Source organism: Eretmochelys imbricata, chromosome 16 (assembly GCF_965152235.1).
Source record: "Eretmochelys imbricata isolate rEreImb1 chromosome 16, rEreImb1.hap1, whole genome shotgun sequence".
In the NCBI taxonomy this organism is placed as follows: domain Eukaryota; kingdom Metazoa; phylum Chordata; order Testudines; family Cheloniidae; genus Eretmochelys; species Eretmochelys imbricata.
Window position 1 is genome coordinate 7,137,580 of NC_135587.1, and position 23,461 is coordinate 7,161,040.

General features: G+C 52.9%; 1 protein-coding gene across 2 annotated transcripts; it reads right to left on the minus strand.

Annotated features, from left to right (window-relative positions):
* Positions 1–11,967: 11,967 nt before the first annotated feature.
* Positions 11,968–23,116, minus strand: FUT7 (fucosyltransferase 7). Of its 2 annotated transcripts, XM_077835943.1 has the most exons (3): positions 22,778–23,116; positions 15,003–15,074; positions 11,968–13,469 (listed from the first exon to the last, which is right to left on the minus strand). In XM_077835943.1, exon 3 carries the CDS (start codon positions 13,446–13,448, stop codon positions 12,348–12,350), a length of 1,101 nt encoding a protein of 366 aa, XP_077692069.1. In that variant the 5' UTR covers positions 13,449–13,469; positions 15,003–15,074; positions 22,778–23,116; the 3' UTR covers positions 11,968–12,347. The 2 variants fall into 2 exon arrangements, with proteins under 2 accessions (XP_077692069.1, XP_077692070.1); XM_077835944.1 differs by lacking the exon at positions 15,003–15,074.
* Positions 23,117–23,461: the final 345 nt, after the last annotated feature.

Sequence of the window (23,461 nt, forward strand, 5' to 3'; positions counted from 1 at the left end):
GCACAGACACAGCCCTAAAGAGCTATTGCCAAAATAGCCACAGCAGATAAAGGGTGAGAGGGGAAACGGTGGCACAGGGGTATGAAGCAACTTGCCCAAGGTCCCCCAGAAGGTCAGTTGCAGAAGAAAGATTAAAACCCAGATTGGCAGTGCTCTACCCACTAGACTGCTCTGCCTCCCCCACACTTGGGTGGAGTTCTTCCTCCTTCCGAATCCCTGAGAGCAGCAGCTCAGCTAGCATGGGCTCAGGACCGGTGCACAGCCCACAACGTGCCAGCAGCCACATTCACATACAGTGACACTCAGGGATGAGCTGCCAAAATCTTAATGGGTTCCCTCCTCACCTCACGAGGGGGTCGTTGCCCACCCCCGTCCCCCGGGACTCCTGCCCCATCCAAACGCCCCACGTTCCTTGATGCCCCCCCGGACCCCTGCCCCATCCACCGCCCTCCCCTGTCCCCTGACTGCCCCCAGAACCGGGCAGGAGGGTCTCGTGGGCCACCGTAGTGGGTGCCCACCCCACCGCTAAGAGTCAGAGGCACCTGCCGGGGGGCGAGGTGGGGAGTCCCGGGGGTGCTTACCTGGGGCAGCTCCCAGGAAGCATCCAGCAGGTCTCTCTGGCTCCTAGGGGCAGGGGAGCATAGCTAGGGGGGAGCAGGGGGAGCGACCGCTCCCCCCACCGGTCACATCAAAAGTGGTGCCTTAGGCGCCGACTCCCTGGGTGCTCCGGGGCTGGAGCTCCCACAGGGAAAAACTGGTGGGTGCAGAGCACCCACCGGCAGCTCCCCACCCCGCGCCCGGCCCCAGCTCACCTCCGCTCTGCCTCCTCCCCTGAACCCACCACCCCGCTCTGCTTCTTCGTGCCCCCCCCCTTGCCAGCTTCCCGCAAATCAGCTGTTCGGCGGGAAGCCGGGGAGGGCTGAGAAGCAGGCCGCGGCTTCCCGCTCAGGCCGAGGGTGGCGGAGCTGAGCTGGGGCGGGGAGCGGTTCCCCTGCGGTCCCCTCCCCCCGGGTTACCTGCTGCGGCACGGGCAGCCCTCCTCGCGCCCCCCCTGGCCCGAGCTCACCTCCGCTCTGCCTCCCTGGGCCTGAGCGGGGAAGCCACCGCCTGCTTCTCAGCCTGCCCCGGCTTCCCGTGCCAACAGCTGATTCGCGGGAAGCCGGGGGGGCGGAGGGCGGAGGCGGAGTGGAGGTGAGCTTGGGGCGGGGAGCTGCCAGTGGGTGCTCTGCACCCACCAAATTTTCCCCGTGGGTGCTCCAGGGCTGGAGCACCCATGGAGTCGGCCCCTAAGGCGCCACTTTTGGCTGGTTAAATTTAGAAGCCCTTTTAGAACCGGTTCTCCCTCGCGGAACAACTGCTTCTAAAAAGGGCTTCTAAATTTAACAACCAGTTCAAGCGAACTGGCTCCAGCTCACCAGTGGTGACACTCATCTCCATGGGCTTTACAGCGGTGTGTAACATTTACATGTAGGCTTCATCTCTGGGGTGCAGCCCGGCAGGTGTTTCAACAGCACACAGCAATACTGCCCAATTGCCTAGGAGAAAAGGAAAAGAAAAAAAAATCCATGTCCAAGTGGAATTGGACAGAGGTCTTAGCATAGCGGAATGTAGGCCTGAAATGCCTCCTGGACACTGGCTTTTGATACAGTGCAGCCCCCCAGTCCTACTGCTTGGTGTAATTAATCTTTGCCCCACTGCCTAGCTACATGTTGTGTGTTTGGGATGATGTGTGCCGGGCTTGGGGGCAGCGACTATTTGGTTTGTTGCTGATATTCAGCTAATTATTTTTGACTGTCTGAAAATGGCTTTTCTATGAAGCCAGTGTGTAAGGATGCTAATTCCATGGGCCTTGCCTCTCTCTGGGCTAGTCTACACCGATGCAGCTGTGCCGCTGTAGTGGGTCCAGTGAAGATGGTCGGTGCCGATGGGAGCGAGCTCTCCCGTTGGCATAACAAATTCGCCTCCACGAGCAGGGGTAGCTGTGTCGGCGAGAGACACTCCCCCCATGACAGCGCTGTCCGCACCGACGCTTGGGTTGGTGTAACGTACGTTGCTCAGGGGGGTGTCTTATTCACACCCTTGAGCAATGTAAGTTGTATCGAAGTAAGTGGTCGTGCAGACCTGGCTTCTGTCTTTCAGCTGTACTTTGATTTTTTGTTCAACTGGGACAGCTGAGCTGCTAAGGAGCAACCTGTCTTCTTTACGCAAACATGCCATTGGGTGTCACTGTTCTGTACTAAAGCACCTGAGGGTGATCTGGGTAGCAGGGCACTGGGGTCTGGCTATTTTAGCTTCCCTGCTTGGTAATGGGAAGAGAGCACAGACCCCTTTTGATCACAGGATTTTTCATATACTCTAGACTGGTGCAGACTATTTACAAGCAACTGACTGATTCCTGCTGGTCCATTTGTCCTGGAGGCTGGGATGCACAGGGAGTGTAATCCTGGACACTGGCACCCCCGGCATTGCTGAGTGGGAACAAGCCTGGTGTACGCTAATAATAATAATTCGTAGATGCAAAGGCCGGAAGGGACCATTGTGTTCATCTAGTCCGCCCCCCTGTGTAGCAGGCCAGAGACCTTTCCTGAATTCATTCCTAGAGCAGAGCTTTTTGAAGACCATCCAGTCTACATCTAAAAATTGCCTGTGATGGAGAACCCACCACGCCCCTTGGTGAGTTGGTCCAGTGGTTAATTACCCTTATTAATAACAATAATAAGGGGGATGGTTGGAATGTTTTTTATCTGTAGGCATTTCTAAAGGGCTTATGACCTTAATGCAAGTGCCTCACTGTCAGTCTCTTGACCCACCCCCCCTTGGGGGAATATTCTCCCCACTTCAGAGATGGGGAAACTGAGGCACAGAGAAGGGACATGATTAGTCTAAGCCGGGGTGGGCAAACTATGGCCTGCAGCCTGCTTCCGGCCCGTCAGGCGTTTTTATCCGGCCCTTGAGCTCGCACCGGGGAGTGGGTTTTGGGGGCTTGCCCCAGTCCGCCTGGTGCTCCCCGGCCCCCAATTCCCTTGATGAGCATCTTCTGGCACGCAGAGCCACCCTGCACAGGTGCGACTTCACCGCACTGTTTCCAGGATTGGAACCCCGCCCCTACGCGGCAGCACCCCCGCCATGCGGCAGCATGTCCAATCCCCTCCCAGTCTCCTATGGCCCCACCCTCGAGAGCCTCGAAACCGCCCAGGGGCCGCACCTGACCCGGCTAGGGTACCTCTGCCCGTGGTGGTGCCTGGTACGGCCGCCTTGGTGTGACTGCCGACAGGGCCCCTAGGAGTCCCCGGTACCGGCTACTCTGGTGCAGTCTCCCAGCCCCGCCCGGCATGGCTCCCCAGGGGCTAGCGATAGCCTGGGGTCACCTGACCCTGGTGCTCAGGGCAGACCTAGGCACAAGGGCAGCCCCGCCAGCCATGACAATGCCGGCGCAGTGACGGGCTTGGCCAGGGCAAACCCCCTCTGGCTGGCTGCCGATCCCCTTACCCAGCTACTGCGACAGGAGGGTTTCTCTCTCCCTCCCCAGTCTCGCAGGACGGGAGAGGGGGACAAAGGAGCAGAGAGCCCAGCAGCCCCCTAGCCAATCCAGCTGGGAGTGCTGGTGACAGGGAGTGTGAATTGGGGCTTGTCTACACTACAAATGCTCCTCTGGTATCACTGTGCTGGCAGAGCCCCCTAGTGGGGAGGCCCCTTACTCCTGTAAGGGGACTGTTGCCCCCTTACTAACATTCAGTGGGGGTGTTTTGGTTGGCTAGCTCCCAGTACCAAAAGGGGGGAAGGGTCGATGGGGAATCAGGACCCTGAGACTAACAGTCCCCAGGAACAATGGGGAGAGGTCAATGTTCCAGGTCAGCCTGAATGACAGGGCAGGCTAATCAGGGAGTCAGGAGGCCAGGGAGGTCCCGTCCCCGTGTGAGCTGGATTTGCCTGGGTCAGACAGAGTGGGGCTGAGCTAAGGAGAAAGCAGGGGCCTGAGCTGAGCTGGGGAGCAGAGCTGGGCCAGATCCCGAGAGAGCGGACCCTGTCCTGGGAGCAGAGCTGCAGCCCCAAAGCCAGAGGCACAGCCCAGAGAGAGCAGACCTGCCCTGGGAGCAGAGCTGCAGCGACCAGAGCCAGAGGGGCCAGAAAAGCAGCCCAGGAAGCAGGTCAGTGCTGGGAGGAGAGTCACAGAAGCAGCCTGCAGAGCAGACCTGTCCTGGGAGCAGAGCTGCAGCAACCAGAGCCAGGGGGCCAAAAAAGCGGCCCAGGGAGCTGGCGGCAGAGCAGCAGAGACAGAGTGGTGGAGCTGGGGCTGGAGCAGTCCGGAGCTGGGTGCGGTGAGCAGCTGGGGAGAGCGAGGGGGACCCTGGGCAGCAGGCCCAGCACAGGGAGATGCCTCAACCAAGAGGCTCTGCAGGCCAGGCTTGGATTGTAACCCCGCCAGGGCAGGGGCGACACTGGGCAGAAGGGTCCTACCACTTAGGGCCTGAGAGCGTGAGGCCACCACCAGAGCAAGCGTCCAACCCACGGCATCCCTGCAGCACAGCCAGGGCCTGAGCAGAAGGCCTGGGACTTACAAGGAGCAGACTGTAAACTGCCCTGACGTACCAGAGACACTGTTTGTGATGTTCCCAGCCACAGAGCGGGGTGATGTGTTTCCTTTAACCTTTCCCGTTTTTCCTTATTCTTTTTAAAATTAATTGTTGATTAAATAACTTGCATTTGCTTTAACTTGTATGTAATGGTCAGTGGATCAGAGAAGTGCCCAGGGCAGAGAGAGTACCCCGGAGTGGGGACACCCTAGCCCCTGTCCTAGGTGACCACAGCAGGGTTGGGGGTCGAGCCCCCCAGGAATCCTGGGCCCAGCCTTGTTGGGGTTACGAGGACTCTGCCAGAGAGGAGAGTGGAAGGGGAGTCCTCAAGGGCAGGGAGGCCACTGGGTAAAGGAAGTGGGAGGAAGGACTCAGATCCTTTCGCTAGCCCACTTCACCGGGGTAGTGCAGAAGCCAGGAAAGTTCCCCACAATAGCGGGACTATTCCCCCGCTTACACACCAACAAACGGAGTTATGCCCGAATAGCTACACCCGTTTCCTGGACGGCATAAAGTAAAACAGCAAAAGACCCCTTGTTGATGTAACTGCAGCCCCACAAGGGCTTTTACTGGCATAGCTCTGGTGGCTGGGAGGAGGGGGATTTTGTAGGCTAAGCCCCCTCATACACACACGCCCTGGGGATGAGTGGGGAAGTTCAGAACTCAAAAGATCGCCCCCCAAAAGGCAATGTAATCCTTTTTAGAAACCCTCATGGCGATTGCGGGACGGAGTCATGATTTCTGATCGCCTGGGGTTGGCAATAGGGTGCCAAGGTGGCTTAGACCCCTGCTCCCCATCGGCTGTACTTGTGTGTGAATCCCACCTGGTGCCTGGAGCCCCCAGGGTCTGGCAGCCTGTAGGTGTTTGCAGCTGGCAGGGGCAGTGAGGGCAGCCTTGCCTTCTGAACCACGTGTACACATTTGGGGTGGGAGTCAGCCCCCTTAGCCAGCACGCAGCAACATCACCCCAGCCCGACCCCGTCTCCGGGGAGAAGAAGAGGCTGTAGGCGCTGATGGCCTTGCCTGTGGAAGGCTGCTGTGGCCGGGCGGCTGGCATCTCCCAGGAGCTGGCAGCCCCAACAGAGAGACACTTAGCAGGACCTGGCTGGCAGAGGCTGCTTTGTGCCAGCTCACATTGCACAAACAGGAAGGACAAAGCTGGGCCGCTCTGAGGTTAGTAGAGGAAGGCTGATTCGTCCCCACTGCAGTCTGGCAGCAGCTCAGATTGGGAGGGGGAAAGCTGCCCCGCCCTGAGGTGAAGAAGAGACGCTGGTGTTGCTAGGGAAAAGCCACTGTGAGCTGGTAAAATACAGGGGGGCCTGATTCTGCCCCACAAGGGCTGGGCTTGCCGTGCACTGACCATCATCCAATGTCCCTTAGGGCACCAGATCTCGCCTTAAGTTTGATCCTGGCTTTGCGTGCCAGAAGCTGCAGGTTCTGTGCCTGCCAAGGCATTGCATAGCCCATGCCTTGGATGTGACGTCCAATTCCCTTTCAGAGGCCTTGAGCCCTGGCGGCTGATGGGAACGTCAGGGTCCTTTGAACTTGTTTAAAAATCGACCCCTTCGTGCCTCATTGACAAAGTCCTTTCCAGAGAAGACTGATTGTGAAGGGCACGTTGGCTTGCTGGCGCGTGCATAGCTCACTGGGGAGCGTGACAGCTCTCCGGTGCTTCATGCACCGAGGACCGAGGCTGGCCCAGCTCTACCTGGGGAGCGTTTGCTCAAGCTGAGTAGCGTGTACTTTTAGCTCTGGAGGGCCCCAGACTGGTTCAATCCCTGATGTATCAGCCCACTGGGGGTATGGTTCTGTTCCTGGCTTGGGTTCCCTTCCTAGCAAGCACTTGTATGGACAGTTACTGATGGTAGCATGGATGCTCTGAGATAAAGCCGGGTGGTACGATGTCTGAATACCTTTCAGATTCCCCGTCCCCCTGTATGCCATGGTTGGGCTAGGTCTACCTGGTTTGGGTGTGAGTGGTGTTGGTTTCAGTTCCTGATGAGTGTTGGGGTTGATTGTGAATGCAGCAGTGGCTTACACGCCCCGAGAATGCCTTCTGTGTGAGTCACTATTTCCTTTCAAGGCAAAAGCAGCCTGCCTGCTGACCCAAAGGTCTGATTCTGACTGGGTGTGAGAGACAATCCCAGTAGCGGAGGTGACAACGGCAGCCCAAAGGCCACTCAATGGGGCCACGAGGGGAGCGCTCAGGCTAACGGTACTAACCTTCCGTGGGGTGGAGGGTGTGATTCCTGTCCCAGACTGGGTGTGTATCGGTTGTGATAAGAAAGGCGGCTGATTTAGTCTCACCTGACGCCTTGTGTGTGACCTGAAAGTGGAGAAGCCCGGCAGACGATGATAAAGAATAAAACTCCTCTCCTGTGATAAGCACAGCAGCCTCCCTCGAGACATATGTCACCTCCCGGAGCACTGAGAGTATATTTACCTGTGATGTTACGTGTCCCCTCAGGCTCACGGGCTCATAGGCTGTTATAGCCCCCACACTGCAACTGGGCGTGGTGATTCCCAGCACGGGTGGCCAGACACGCGCTAGCTTGAGCTAGTGAGCAGTGTGGCTGCACCGGCAGCTACTCAAGCCAGCTGCCCAGATCCAAGTCCCCCAGGGTCCGTACTTAGGGAGCTAGCCCAAGCTGCCAGCCACCCTGCTATCTTGAGCCCGCCAGCTGGAGCAGAGCCAGCACCAGTCTGCCCACCCGGGCTGGGAATCGCGCCTCCCAGCTGCAGCGTAGATGGACTCGAAGGGGCTAGAGCAGCCCACGAGCTGGTCAGAGTGAGGGGACATGGAACATCGCAGTGAAATATGCTTCTTGCTCGTCTATGGGGAAGCTTCAGACAATACCTAAAACCCCGCCCCCTGCCCCATTTTCTTAGGTATAATTTAGAAGGGCAAACTCCTGCTGTGGTCTACACCTAAAAATTAGCTCGATCTCACTCCATTGCCTGGAGCGGTGAAAAACGTCACGCCCTGTGCGACAGTGTTAGGGTGACCTACCCTCCACTCTAGCCCCAGTTACCAATTCTTCCACTGACCCAGCTATGGCTGGATTAACTCCATTGACAGAACAAACCCTGACAATGTAGGAAGCATCCACCCTACAGCATCACTGTCACAGTAATATAGGCCTAGCCAGTTTATATAACTTTCATCTGAGCATTTTGGAGCATTTACAAGCTTTAATGAGTCCAGCCTCCCAGCACTTGGGGATATAGGGCTGGTGCTGTCACTGTTTTACACAAAGGGAAATTGAGGCACAGAGCCCATAAGTGGATCACATTTCCTGCCTGTGCCAGAAGTCAAGCGAACATTTTTTGATGCCAAGCCTCTTGCTGTAACACTAGATCCCACTCCCTCCCAGACAACAGTAAATCCAAGGAGTGTGTCTCCATGTTTGATCATAGTGTCCCTGTACTGAACTGTATTTGTTTGAGGGATCCCACACAATTTTGCAATATTATAAGAGGAGCTAGTAGCACTGCCTATTGTCTCTGGGGTGCCTAACACTTTCCATTCTAAGGCCCTGTTTTCGTTGCTTACAACTATGCCCAGCGCTAACCATTTGAGCTGATATTTACCAGGTGTCTGTTTCAGCATGAATATTTTTGGAAACTGTCAGCTTAAAAAGGGTTTCAGCCCTGTCTGAGAATGAGATTAGGGACAAAAATACATGGCTTTGCCTATATTCAATAAATAAATAAATCAGGCACTCAAAAGTTAGAAAATGCCGGAGTGAAGATTACTTGTGCAACCTTCCTTCGTTTCCCTTGTACACAGGCATTCTGAGACCGTCCTGAATGACTTCCTCACACATTATTTTTCCACAGGACCTCTGCCTCATTCAGTGCACAAGATGGGTGCTCCTCTGAGGATGAAGGAGACTGTTGGACCTAGGAGCCCTTTCTCATTTGTTGCAGACCCTGGGGTGCGACTGCAGAAGTGCTGACCCCGCTCAGTGGCAGCTGAAGACACCAGGAGCTGTGCTTTGCCCATCTGAAGTGCTATAGAAGTGCTAAATATGCCAAAAAGCCAGGCCCCAGGTGTCTCAGCTTGGGCACCCAAATTAGTAGAAACTTCTGACCATCACCTCTCATTGTGCCTCAGTTCAGGCAACAGCTCCCTCCCCTAACAGGAGCCTTGGGAAGGGAAATGCACTAATGTCTGTGAAGCACTGTGCTTTTGCCATGGGAGCCTTAGAAAAGCCCCTAAGGAAATGTAATAATTCTGTCTTCAGAGCAGGGTTTGAAGAGTGTGCAGGAAATAAGGCCTGTGGCCTGTTGCAAAGCCCTCCATCCTGCTCTAAGCCGCCCAAGCCAGCAAAAGTCCAACTCAGCCTGTTACACAAAATTGCATATAAAAGGCAGCAGAAGATAAGACAAAAAGTGGTTTAGTCCAAATGAAAGCTCCCCTGATCCCACTTGCGGACTGTGTTAAAGCCATGCCTGGAATGGAACCAGAAATTAATGGGCGAAAGCTGGAGCTTAATTGGTGGACAAAATAATGAGGGAAAGGGCCATGCTGCCCATCACCCCCTTTTGGGGTGCTTTAAAAAAACAAACAACTCTGGGGAAAGGATCAAATGGCTGAGAGATGGGTGGACTGAAAGGAGCAAGCTTCACCATCATAGCTGCTACCTGCATGGTCTCCTGGAACCCCAGGATCCACCGTGACACCACTGGGCCTTTGCTAGCCTGACCAGACCCGGCCAGAGAGAAGGACCTGATGACATCACCACCTCCTCTGGCTCTGGCTAAATCCTGGACACTGTGATGAGTCATTCCTGAGCCAGAGCTGGTGAATCATCTGTTACCTGCAAGTCCTATGATAGACCCATGCCAGTCAACCAGGTCCCAGCCAATCCACAAGCGAGGGCCTAACCAGGTGATCACGAGGCAGGTATATAGGCTCCTAATCCGTATTGCTACCTTCCTAGCTGCCAGCCAGTTCTGCCAGCCTGCCCCGGCCTGTGTCCGCCTCAGCCAGCCCCAAGGCTGTCCTGACAAATGCCACCTGAAAGTTAAGACTTGGGTTCCCATCAGCAGCCCCTCCCTTGTGTCCCTTTCCTTCCTCACCTTATTACCTCTCTGTCCTAGCACTCTCCTTGTTGCCTGCTGTTTAATAAGTCCAACTTGGTGGGGCTGAGGCTGTCTCTTTTGCAAACTGCTGTGAGCCCGTGACCTGAGAGGCAGCTGAAAGCAATGCCCTAACCAGCCTGCCGCTGGTACCAGCGTGCTGGGGCTTGGAGTGGCAGAAAGATAGTACTGGGCCTGTGTTTCTCCAGCCGTGAGTTTGCAAGTGAGAGTTGGCACCGGAGAAGCTGCGTTTTCTGTCTTTGCTGTTCTTTTCTGCCCTGTCCCTTTGCTGTGTGTGTTTGTTTTGTTTTTCCTTAAAGGAGGCGGAATCAAACTTTACCACCAGCAGCGCCTGCCTATCTCCACTAACTTCTTTTTTCCCCCCAAAGAGGAGCGTAAATTACCATCTTAAATCCCGTCTCCAAAACTGTCAGCCCGGGGGAGGAGGGAGTTGCCTGGTGAAAATGCTCCACAAACAGAGTTTCTCAAAGTGGGGTCCTGACCCAACAGGGGGTTGCAAGACTGTTGTTGCGGGGTTGTGAGAGTGGCTGTGGCTGGCCGCACGCCCAGCTCTGACCGCAGCTTTGCTGTCACAGCAGTGCAGAAATAAGGGCGGCATGGGATGGTGGAGGGCTCATCACTTTTTGGGGTGGAGGGTTGTCACAGCCTGAAATATTTTCAAAGGGGGTCACAGCACGAAAAGTTTGAGAACCTTCTGGCTAGTCCTGCAATGAAAGCCTTACTGAGTACTTCACATTTCCAAGGCTTTAACTGGTTTTCCTTTTGCTCTATCTTAAATAGAAGGTGCTTTTAGTGGTGTCCGTTGCCATGCGTCTGTGTACTCAAACCCAAACTGTGTTTACCGGTCTAGTGTTGTGCAGGGACAGAGTCTGGTTGACACCTTTGCCTCTCTGGGCCCTTTTATTCCATTGAAAGTATCACACCAGACCTCATGCTGAATGAGGGTAAAATGCAACGCTGAGTAGCTGCTCGTTTGCTGAGCGCCATCCGTCCTGTGCGCCGACTGAGGCAGGGGCGTGTGGAAACATAATGGGAACGGAGTATTCAAATCAGGCGGCTTTGAAAATCTCAGCCATATTTTTCCTGTTGTCTAGGGTGACCATCTGTCCTGTTATTAAAGGGGCAGTCCCATTTTTTGGGACTTTTTCTTATATGGGCGCCTATTACCCCTACCCCGTCCTGTTTTTTCACAGTTGCTATCTGGTAACCCTACTATTGTACTAAACTAACCAAAGCTGACCCCTGGGCGGGAGGTTGGGGCGAGTAGGGGCTATACTCGTTGCCTGGGGGCATCTGCTGCTTGCGGCTCCTTTGCATGACACCTCCCATAAAGTGACTCCTTCCCTGGGTGCATACAGGGCTTGGGCAGGCAGTACCTGCTGCAGGGAGCCTCACATCAGAGCGAAACCAGACTCAACGGCTTCCTGCCAGAGATACGAAGAATACGAGAAAGGAGTGAGAAACCACAGCCATCCCCCTATGACTCGTCCCCAGCACTGAACGGGCTGTGATTGCTCTTGAGAAAGCATTGTGCCTTGCCAGCACCCACCACCCCAGCTCAGTGGGTGCCCCCCAAGCAGTGCACCGGGGACTGACTAAGCAGAAGCAAGACAGGAAACCTCTTTCGGACTGGCGCCTTTGCTCTTGCCACTGCCTGAATGGCAGGGGCTCCAGCATGGGGAGGAAATGGACCACACAGCAGGGACAGACAAATTGGAGCCCCTTCCTCTTCTATCGATCCAGTTTCTTACATGGGTGCCTGTTACTTGGGGGGGGGCATCTGAGCACCTCCCAGAGAGGAGAGTGCAAGGAAGAGACTGGGGGGAGGGATAGCTCAGTGGCTGGAGCATTGGCCTGCTAAACCCAAGCTTGTGAGTTCAATCCTTGAGGGGGCCATTTAGGGATCTGGGGCAAAAATTGGGGATTGGTCCTGTTTTGAGCAGAGGGTTGGACTAGATGGTCTCCTGAGGTCCCTTCCAACCCTGATATTCTATGAGACTGGCCTTCCTTCTGCTGCTCAAGGTCTGGCTGGCATCTGAAGGGTATTTGAACCCCAGAGAGAGTTCATTGATCTTGCTGGTGCCCCTCCCGATCTGCCCCACCCTAGCACTGCAATACAGTAATGCAGAGCAGGGGGTCACATTTACCCCTCCCCCCCGACCTCGTTCCTCTGCCCCATTTATTCCTGAGAGGGCAAAGGGGAGCAACTAGCCATTTCTTTGGCATTCCCTAAACAAGGGCTGGCAAATCCTAATTTCCCAGCCCAGCAATGCTCACTGGCCTGCCCTTGCCAGTGCAGAACCCTCCCACCTGCTGAACTGCGGGCTCAACAATCCTCACTTAGCACCATCTATTTCCAAGGCACCGGTTAGTCCTCACAACACCCCTGTGAGGTAGATAAGTGTACGAGCCTTTATAGATGGGGAAGCTGAGTACCAGCGACATGCACCAGGTCTCACCACGTCTGTGTCAGAGCTGGGACTGGTACTCAGAGCTCCTGGCTCCCAGACCCAGGTCCTGCTCAGTGCCCTCAGTCACCCCACCAGTCACTTGACTCAAAACGAGCCAGCCCTCACGGACATCCTTTTCCGCTGACGCAGATGGCCTGGCTTCTCTGTACAAGTCACACATCTCTGAAAAGCCTCAGCTTGGTCCAGCCCCATCTTCTCAAGCACTGAACCAGCTCGCCAGGTCAGGGTAGATTTGCCCCTGGGCCAGGCGGGGGTACCTGGTGCAGATGGTGCAGAACCGTTCTTGCCAGTCTGTGTAGAGCTTCACCCTATACCTCTTCCTCCACTCGAAGAATGCCCTGTAACGGCTGGAATTCATGGTCTTCAAGAAGCTGGCCAGCTCCTTCATGGAGCTGAAGTCCTCGGTGTGGATGAATGAGTCTGCGGGGATGAACTTCTCGTAGTTGGCTCGGGGGGGCCCCAGCACCACCGGCACTGTGCTGGCCAGCAGCGCATTCCTCCACAGCTTCTCAGTGATGTAGTCCTTGTGGATGGAGTTCTCAAAGGCCAGGTAGAACTTGTACCTGGAGGTGGTTGGCAAGAGGCAGTCTGGGCACAGTGGCTTCTTGTTTGCTTTCCCATATACGTTCACTTGGAGATGTCTGGACAGCTCTCTGTAGACCTGCACTCTCTTCTGAGTCCGGTGGTAGTTACTAATGACCCAGGACACCAAGCCAGTTTTGGTTGGAATGTCCACACTGGCTGATGGATGGCGCACAAGCTCCCCATATGGCATGAAGATGTCCGAGTCTTGTCTGTATGTCATGACCCAGTTGAAGGTTTGGTTCCAGCCAGTCAGTGCCTTAGTGTTGGTGGGGGACTCCAGGGTAACCCACACCCAGTTTTGTCCAGGAGGCCTCCTTTCTATTGGGAGTCTTACCTTGCCCTGTTGCAGCTCCCGATGATGGAACACCACAACATCTGCCTGGTTAAAGAATCTGTGGTCCCTCGTCAGCTGGCAGCCCTTGATCTTGTAGCGGTCTGCGCAAATGTCAGTGCTGAGGTTCAGTGTATGGTGGAAGGGCCAGTGCCAGATCAGGACTGTCAGGGGTTCGCTGTGCCCCAGGGTTGGGCCAGGAACCTCAGATTGGTAGCCAAGGAAATTCAGGTTCCAGAGAATGACTGCAAATATTATTGCACTGGCCAAGGCCTTCAACATAGGTAAGGAGCAAGTTCGCATCTTCAGCAGCAGCTTACATTGCACCTGCACTGCTGAGCTGCTGGGTGGGTTGGGTTCTTGGCAGAATTCCTGCTTCATGAACAATGTTGAGTCCAGCCCCTGGAATGGAGAAGAGGGACAGTAAAAATCAGCCTGCTCCAGCATATAACAATGCACCTTCTGCAGCCTCCTGTTTTCAGGGGGCATGTGTCTGAGCATCTTAGTGGGTTGGGAGGAAATTCAAGGGGACGCAGGGAACTAGCAGATGGAAGGAAAGGAGAAGAGCTGATATCACTAGCATGGCTAAGGTCCATGATTTTTACAGAACGTGGTCACTGATCTGTGTGACGGGGTTTACAGGACTCTTGCTGCCCCTTGGATTCGACCCTCCTGCCATAAGCTGTCCCACCCCAGTGCTGCCCAGAGGGAATACCTTGTATTAGGTTTTGGGGATTAAATTTCAGCAGAGGGCTGCAGAGTTGGATGAGGGAAGCACTTCCTAGCTGGAGCGGAATCTGGTGCAGCTGAGACTAGCCAGTCTCGGACCCTTAGGAAGAAACTGGTCAATGCCTGGGGGAGGGGTTGCTATTTAGCAGCCGGGACAAGAAGCTTGAGCCCTAGGAGAGCTGCAGTGTGTATATAGATGGCTCTATTTTCATTCTGCTAAAGGGTTTAAACAGCATGAAGGGGATGTGGTCACATGCTGGAAGGTTTGTACTTATTTATGGTGGTTATAACCGTGATACCCCTGAGAGGTGTGTTTTTGCAGAAGCGGGGCCTCTGCAGTTTATTTCCAGCTGCAAAGCTCAGAGCCCTGCCTCAACAGCCCTGGCTTGAGAGCCCCTAGCAGCTGGATGCTCACAAACACACCAGCTGGTCCGATTCCATAGGTCTCCAGAGATCGACCTGCCTAGGGTGACCATGTTTCCCTATGCTGAATACAGGACACCTGGTAAAATTACTCTTATTCAGGCGAGTTCGATAGCAATCAATCAGAGCTATGCAGCACCATCGTTCAAATTAACATTAAGTTGACTGAGCCCCTGTTAAAAAGAAACCCTGCGTAGCTGGGTTCTTTTTATTTACCTTCTTATCTTTAAGGCTGCCAGGGCTCCTTCCCCACTCTGAACTCTAGGGTACAGATGTGGCGACGCGCATGCAAGACCCCTGAAGCTTACTTTCCCAAGGCACAAATTCCACCTTGTCCTTGAACAGTACGCTGCCACCACCAAGTGATTTAGACAAAGAATCAGGGAAAGGACCAGTTGGAGTTCCTGTTCCCCCAAAATATCCCCCCAAGCCCTTCCACTCCCTTTCCTGGGGAGGCTTGAGAATAATCTCCGAACCAATTGGTTACAAAGTGATCACAGACCCAAACCCCTGGGTCTTTGGACACTGAAAAAAAAAAATCAATCAGTTCTTAAAAGAAGAATTTTATTTAAAAAAAAAGAAAAGGTAAAAATCCCCTCTGTAAAATCAGGTTGGAAGATAACTGTACATGGTAACAAAAGATGAACAAAACACAGGGGAACCCCCTCTAGTCTTAGTTTCAAAGTTACAACAAAACAGGGATAAACCTCCCTCCATCAAACGGAAAATTCACAAGTTGAGAAAACAAAGATAAACTAATACGCCTTGCCTGGCTGTACTTACAATTTGTGTAATATGAGAGACTGGCTTAGAAGGGTTTGGAGGACCTGGATTGATGTCCGGTCCCTCTTAGTCCTAAGAGAGAAGAACACAGAAACAAAGAACCCAATATAAAGCCTCTCCCCCCACCAGATTTGAAAGTATCTTTTGTCCCCATTGGTTCCTTTGGTCAGGTGCCAACCAGGCTATTTGAGCTTCTTAACCCCTTACAGGTAAGGAGGAATTTTAGGCTACCTTTATGGTTATGACAAAGGCTTTAGGGTTCACAGGAAGAAGTGACACACATACACTCCGGTATACCTCTCTCACATGGGGGGGCAGGGGGAGGGGTGACCGACCGACCCAACCCTCTCGTCCCTGCCTGGTGCTCTCCACCGTCCATGCCTGGCTGGGCCCCCGGGATGGACCCGCCTCTCCTGGTACCTGGCGCCACATCTTCCCAAGGCAACATGCATGTGTGCGGGTTGGGGATGGAGATGCAGGATCACATGCGCTCCCTCACCCCCGATTTCTGCCAGGGTTCACACCAGAATGTGGCCAGCAGCAGCCTCTAGGCACTGTGCAGGAGGGAAGGGACGGGAGCTGCTTCCAGCCGTGGGGGAGGAATGCCCTGGCCTGTGTCTTTGCTCCCCCCACTTTCCCTCCCCCACAGCTGGAAGTGGAAGCAGCTTGTCCCTTCCTGCCCCCACAGTGTTGAAAGGCAGCTAACACCTGCAGGCCGCTGCAGGCCACGGACAACCCAGGCGCCTACAGTGCGGGCAGGAAGGGGTTAAGCCCTAAGGATGCATCAGGGCCCAGGGAACCTGACTGCAGGGGCTTCAGCGAACCCGGCCAGAGAGGTGGCTCAGCAGAGGAGGGTGCTTAGGGGATGGAGAAGCCCTGTGCTCCTTGGGGCCAGGACTGGTGGGGGGGGGGGACTGGAAGGCAGGGGTGAGGGACAGGTAAAGAGGATGCTAAGCCCCTGCCTGGCGGGTGGGGAAGGCTACTGTGGAGCCTTCAGGTTCGGGGTATGAACGGGTTGGAAATCGCTGCCCCCCGCCACTCAAGAGCTTAGCTGAGGGGCGGAGAGGCTTAGAATCATAGAATCATAGAATATCAGGGTTGGAAGGGACCCGTGAAGGTCATCTAGTCCAACCCCCTGCTCGAAGCAGGACCAATTCCCAGTTAAATCATCCCAGCCAGGGTTTTGTCAAGCCTGACCTTAAAAACCTCTAAGGAAGGAGATTCTACCACCTCCCTAGGTAACGCATTCCAGTGTTTCACCACGCTCATAGTGAAAAAGTTTTTCCTAAGATCCAATCTAAACCTCCCCCACTGCAACTTGAGACCATTACTCCTCGTTCTGTCATCTGCTACCATTGAGAACAGTCTAGAACCATCCTCTTTGGAACCCCCTTTCAGGTAGTTGAAAGCAGCTATCAAATCCCCCCTCATTCTTCTCTTCTGCAGACTAAACAATCCCAGTTCCCTCGGCCTCTCCTCATAAGTCATGTGTTCCAGACCCCTAATCATTTTTGTTGCCCTTCGCTGGACTCTCTCCAATTTATCCACATCCTTCTTGTAGTGTGGGGCCCAAAACTGGACACAGTACTCCAGATGAGGCCTCACCAATGTCGAATAGAGGGGAACAATCACGTCCCTCGATCTGCTCGCTATGCCCCTACTTATACATCCCAAAATGCCATTGGCCTTCTTGGCAACAAGGGCACACTGCTGACTCATATCCAGCTTCTTGTCCACTGTCACCCCTAGGTCCTTTTCCGCAGAACTGCTGCCGAGCCATTCGGTCCCTAGTCTGTAGCTGTGCATTGGATTCTTCCGTCCTAAGTGCAGGACTCTGCACTTATCCTTATTGAACCTCATCAGCTTCCCCCTGCCAGTGCTGTGCGGGGCTTTGGCACATGCCTGGCTCTGCTCCTCCTGGCCAGTGCCCAAGGCTGGAGGGTCTTGGGCTCTCCCAGGGGGCCGGCCCAGCCACAGGCAGCAGGGAAAGGAAGGAGCCGCCGGTCAGGCTGCTGGTGAGCTGAGCTCTCCGACCAGGGGCTGGTTCTCCGCACAGCACTGGGAGCAGGACGCGCCCTGCCAGGGGGGATTTGGAGGAGCAGCTGGGGATGGGGAGGAGCAGCTGGTGAAGGGGCAAAGCAGGGAGAGGACGGCGAGAGGGGGAGCACGTAAAGCACTGATGGGTGGGCAGCAGAGGTGACACGTAACCGGCCTCTGCCTGGCACTTGCCTGCGCACACCAGCCACCGCCGTCCGGACGGGGGTTGGGGCCCTGGTGGCCGACAGCCGGCACGCAGCGGGGACTGTGCTGATGGACCAACAGGGGGAGTGGCCGCCCCACGCGCTGCATCTTTATCCCACCTCCAGCCTTGCACGCTCACCCCCATCATCAGCCACTGAACCCCCCAACTCACTGCTGATGGGCAGGCAGCTGGCGAGCAGGGATCCAGCCAGCAGCAGGCCCTGCCAGACAGAAAATACGGGGCAATTTGCCTGTTTTTAAGAAAAAGTCAGGACACTTGCAGGAGGGCTTAGATATGGGACTGTCCCTTTAAAAACGGGACGTCTGGTCACCCAGCTGCCAGAAAGCACAATGGCCAAGGCTAGGCACAGTCAGATGGGAAATAAGGTGTACATTTTTAACAGTGAGGGTAATTAACCATTGGAACAATTTATTCAGTGTTGTGGGGGATTCTCCATCTCTAGTCATTTGTTTTTTAAGGATCTATGTTAGCTCCAAAGGAGTTGTGCTGGGGGCGATCTCTGGCCTGTGTTGGACAGAAGGTCAGTCTGGATGATCATAGTCAACCCTTCTGCTGGTTGAATCTATGAACCTATCACAAGTGGCCACTGATCTTGGGAGTCCATCTTGAGCTCAGGCTCACCCAGGCTGAGCTCGAGTGCTGCTTTCCAGGGGGAGCTGAGGGCACGCTGCACCTCTAAATATCAGGCCCTGGTGTGTCAAGATGAGCATCCAAAATCAGAGAGCACTTGTGAAAATGTGAGGGGGGTTCTGAGAGGTCTCTAAAGTCATGGCTGATGTGGGAAAAGGGGCTAGATAAATGTTATTTACGCCTCCACATAATACAGGAGCCAGGGTCACTCAATTAAATGAGCAGGCAGCAGGTTTAAAACCAACAAAAGGAATTATTTGCACAACAAACAGTCACCCTGTTGCCAGGGGATGTTGTGAAGACCAAAAATATAACAGGTTTTAAAAAAAAAGAACTAGGTAAGTTCATGGAGGATAGGTCCATCAATAGCTATTTGCATCCCTGACCATCTTTGGCTACCCAGGGCTCTGGGTGTCCCTACCCTGATTGCCAGAAGCTGGGAATGGGCGACGGGATGGATCACTCGATAATTGTCCTGTTCTGTTCATTCCCTCTGAAGCATCTGGCACCAGTGACTGTCAGACGACAGGACACTGGGCTAGATGGACCATTGGTCTGACCCAGTATGTCTGTTCTTTATGCGTTTGGAGCTGTGGTTCAGGTTATTTAATGTCATCTCTGGTTCATTCTGCACACACCAGCCCCAGCACTGCCCAGGCTGCACTGGATAGTAATACTGTCTACCCCATTCACATACAGTCCCACAGGAGCATGCAGATCCCACTGTCTATCTCTAAACACTTTACAGATGGTGGAGGGGGGAAGTGTTGTTATCCCAGTATTATAGAGGGGAAAACTGAGGCAGAGGAAGCAACTTGTCCATAGTCATGCAGAGAATCATTAGAAGAGCTGGAAACAGAACCTGCGTCTCCTGCTGCCTTTTAAGGCCATTACCAGAGAATACTCATTCCTGTACTACTTTAAATACAAATAAATACGTTTCAGGCAGGAAGATCAATTAACTTTGAGCAGGGGGTTGGACTAGATGACCTCCTGAGGTCCCTTCCAACCCTGATATTCTATGATTCTATGAACTGAGGGCTTGTCTATATGGAGGCTTAATCTGTGACAAGCGTGGGTGTACATCTACCGGGCACCAGCTTGCCACGCATTGTCCGTGTGGACCCCTGCTACAGTGCACTAAAAGTTCCATAGTGCGCTTTGACCTATTGTTGAGTGAAACTGCCTGTTCAACCTTAATTCATCCCCCTTGTGTGTGTGCATTATGAGACAGTCTTTAATTACATACTGTTTCTTCCACAAGGCCCCAGCCTCCTTCAGTGCGCAGGATGAACCTGCGCTGGGGATGAATCTGCATTGTGTCCTAGAGAACATTGTCTGTAGGATCCCTATGCATCGCTAGTTGCAGAAGTTGGAAGATGTGTAGTGGATAAGGCAAGGGATTGCAGGCAAAGAAAGGACAGTCTGATGACTAAGGCAGTTTAACGCTGCACTGGAGAGCTGGATTCTATCCAACCGTGTGCCACAGAGCTCCTGTGTGAGGATGGGCAAATCACTTACATGAAACTCTTCACAGGTGGTCACTAACTATGTGTTTGCTCATTTGCTGACTGCCCAATGTGAGACCCTCAGGGCTGATTTGCAGAAGTGCTGAGCACTGATAGTTGCAACTCCAGTCACTGGGAGCTGCACTTTGGACATATAAAATGCTATAGAGCGCTAAGTACTCTGAAGAATAAGGAGCAAGGCATCTCAAATTGGGCACCCAAAATTAGTGAATACTTTTAACCTTTAATCTCTCTGTGTCTTAGCTCCCCATCTATAAAATGGGGCAAATACTGCCCCTCATCTCACAGTGGGGTGGTGAAAATAAATTGACTAACGTTTGTAAAGGAGCCAGGTTCTCCAGTGAGGAGAGCCACAGGAAAGCCCAGGAGGAAATTAATAATTGTGTCTTCAGAGCAAGGTTTGAATAGTGTGTAATAACTAAGCTCTGGGGCCACACGTTGAACAACGAGGAGCAAAGAAAATACAGACTAGGTGCTCGTTTATTGAGTGCCATCCATCTTGTGCACTGAAAGAGGCCAGGGGCTTGTGGAAAAAATAGCATTTGATCATATAATTAAAGACTGTATCATAATACATATGCACAAGAGGACAGGGCAAATGAAGGTTGAGCAAGCAACTTAATCTTGGCATTTACTAACTTGAGAGGACTTGACTTTGCAACCTTAGTAACATGCTTTTACTGTAGATTTTGTACGTGTGTATATAGACGAGGGGTAAAACACAGACATGTAGGGCCCAATTGTGTTGCTTCCACACCTTGTGTGGTCGCTTACATCAATACAAAGTGGGTGCCAAATACTGCCAGATCAGAATGGGAGCACTTTGCACAGGTGTAGCTGACAACACAAGCAGCGTTGCAAAGGAGGATTGACCAAGGCCTGATCTACGCTGAGTTTGTGTCCAGGTATAACTGTCAGTAAGAGCTGTCCCTACTCTGGAGGTACTATACTGGTATAAAGGTGCCTTTATACAATCTGGCATGTTCTCCTTCCTGTAGAGCATTTTCCTGCACGGGTGTAGCTAAAGGGATACAATTTTTGTGTGTAGACAAGCCCTTAGAATTCAGAATCTTTGAAAATTAAGCACAGCTTTGATTTACTGAGCTTTACAGAGCCCCCTCTGGGCTCCCATCCTGTGCTCCAGGGTCCATTCCATAACAAACACATGCTCCAAGTCTCCTGGGATAACAGCAATAAAACAACAAAAGCTGGACTGGAACTAAAGGCCGCAGCCGTAAGTGCCTGTGCTGTGATTCCCCGCAGGTTGGCGGTGCCCGAGTGGGTTTCCGTGTTTGTGCCAACATTTAGTTTAACAAAGCCTGGGAGACAGTTCAGTCTCCCCCCAACCCCCCAGCTGGAGCCGCCAGCCTGTTCAATCGTTTGACAGATCGAGTTTTTCCAAAGAGCTCAGAGCTGGATTTCCAAATGCTCAGCACTCAAACTATGGGCCCAATTTTTAAAAAATAGCTCAGCCCCCAATGTGCACCCAACGTGCAGAGTGTCTTGGAGAATCGGGCTTCGGGTGGGTAAAATTTTCAAAAGTCCCTTGGTGACTTAGAAGCCTAATTTCACTGTCAATGAAACTTAGGCTCCTAAACCACTTAGGGGCTTATGACTGTTTTACCTTTGTTGCCTAGCTGATCTGCTTAAACGCTGATTTACAAAATAATCCTTTAGTCAGTTTCATGTTCCTCCCCAGACCTCTGGAGAAAGGCTACTTCTGAGTCACTTTTCATTGACAGGTCCCTCCTTTTCTTCCTCTCCAGTCTCTAGACAATATAGCAGCTGGGATTTAGTTACAGAAAAACTCACATACCCGAAGAGATGGGAAATCTCTGCTTCCTTGAATCCTCTTTGTGGAATATACAGAGAGCTAATGTTAGGTGACAACTAATCCACGCCCCACTCTCTATAGTCCGGTAATCTTCAATAAAAAGCACCAGCATTCCCTTTGGGAGACCATTCCATGTGGATTGCCCTGCTAGGCTATTTTCACCCCCCTCTTAGCGGACCAATCCCTTACCTAGCATGCTACTTACACAGGTAGAGAGGAATTGCAAGCTGGCCTGGGGTTCCCATTTTGGCACACCGAGACTGGAATTGGAGAGGAAGGAAGGTTAACCCCTGGGTCTGGAGCCGTCTGCTGGGAATGGGGCCGAGATGTCTAGTGCAAACTAACCTCACTAACTCGTCACTATGGTGGTGTATTTGGTTGTTGTGGTAATAGTGTCTTGTTATTGCTATGGTAACTGAGTTAGATTAGTAGGGGATAGCCCAGCCAGTTTTGGCTGGTTTGGTTAGTTCAGTGGTGAAAATAAATGGCTGCTTTCATGGCTCACAGCTCTCTGTGTCCCAAGTGATTTCTTCCTAAAATTGCTGCCCCCAAGGATACAACAACTATGGTTAGAACAGGTTTCAGAGTAGCAACCGTGTTAGTCTGTATTCGCAAAAAGAACAGGAGGACTTGTGGCACCTTAGAGACTAACACATTTATTTGAGCATAAGCTTTCGTGAGCTACAGCATCCGATGAATGCATCCGATGAATGCATCCGATGAAGTGAGCTGTAGCTCACAAAAGCTTATGCTCAAATAAGTTTGTTAGTCTCTAAGGTGCCACAAGTCCTCCTGTTCTTTTTATGGTTAGAACAATTACTTTTTGCAGTACGTCTCTCAAAAGCCGGGTGAATTTCTCCCATTCCTATGTGCCATCCGTCCTCTTATTGCTTTTACAGGATGCACACCGAACTTCAGAACACTCTTGGTTTTAAGTGCAATGAAGTCATTTCACCCCCTGTTAAACGGCGAGGTTTGGTTTTCTCTGTTAACATTGCATTTTCAGTGGATCTTGTTTAATGGAGCAGTGGACAGCATTTCCCTGACCCTTTCTAGAGGAGCTGCTGTAGGAGAGCTCTCTAGTCACTGACCTTGCTGTAGGGTGACCTGACAGCAAGTGCGAAAAATCGGAACAGAGGGTGGGGGGTAATAGGAGCCTATATAAGAAAAAGACCCTAAAATCGGGACTGTCCCTATAAAATCGGGACATCTGGTCACCCTGCCTTGCTGCCTATTTTTTAAAAGGCACTCACTCCTCAAGATTGTCTAGTCCTGGTCCAAAATGCACCAGCTTCTACCCATCTGCCAGCCACGTTCCTGGTTAATCATAGACTATCAGGGTTGGAAGGGACCTCAAGAAGTCATCTAGTCCAACCCCTTGCTCAAAGCAGGACCAGTCCCTAGTTTTTGCCCCAGATCCCTAAATGGCCCCCTCAAGGATTGAACTCACAACCCTGGGTTTAGCAGGCCAATGCTCAAACCACTGATTTCAGGCAGTGTGCTGAGCGCAGAGACTTACCGTCCGGTAGCATCAGAAGCACTGTAGTGTGTCCTGGATGGTTTTTCCTTCTCCCCCATGTCTGCTGGTAATGCTGAAGGAATCCATCCAGCTGAGGGCTGCTCGCAGGCTGTGGTCACTCTTAACTTCTGCTTTTCTGTGGTTTCACCATCTCCTCTTCCTCCACAACCTTTCCTGTTGCTTGTTCAGCTGTTTCTAGAGAAGGCTGTCTCACTGTACCCAGCCACCCAGCTCTGCTTCCACTCCTAGATGCCACCCCGAGAAGCAGGGCTGGGTGTTCAAGTGAGGCAGGAGAGGACAGCAGATGTCCCTCCATCTCGAGCCCTCCATGGGGTAGCCTGTGAAGGGAAACCCTTGCTTGCTTTCGTTACATGATGACCTGAGCTTGCTTGTGCTCTCTCTCTCTTCCCCCACCCTCCAGCCCCACCCCCGCTCAATAAAAAAAGTTGTGGTTAGTTTTTTTTCTGGGTTTTCCCCATTTATTTTCTCCAGCCTGTCACCTCCTGCCTTCCCTGGTTGGGGGGGGCGGGGGGGGGATATATGGTAGCGAAGCAGCCTGGCCACTTTCCCAGCCCTTAATCAAGTCAGTCGGGATTCATGTTGCCAAGAAAGAAGTTTTTCTCCCCAGCATTTGAGTTAAATGAAAGTTCGCAACCCCCCCCCTCCCCCCACCCAACCCAATCC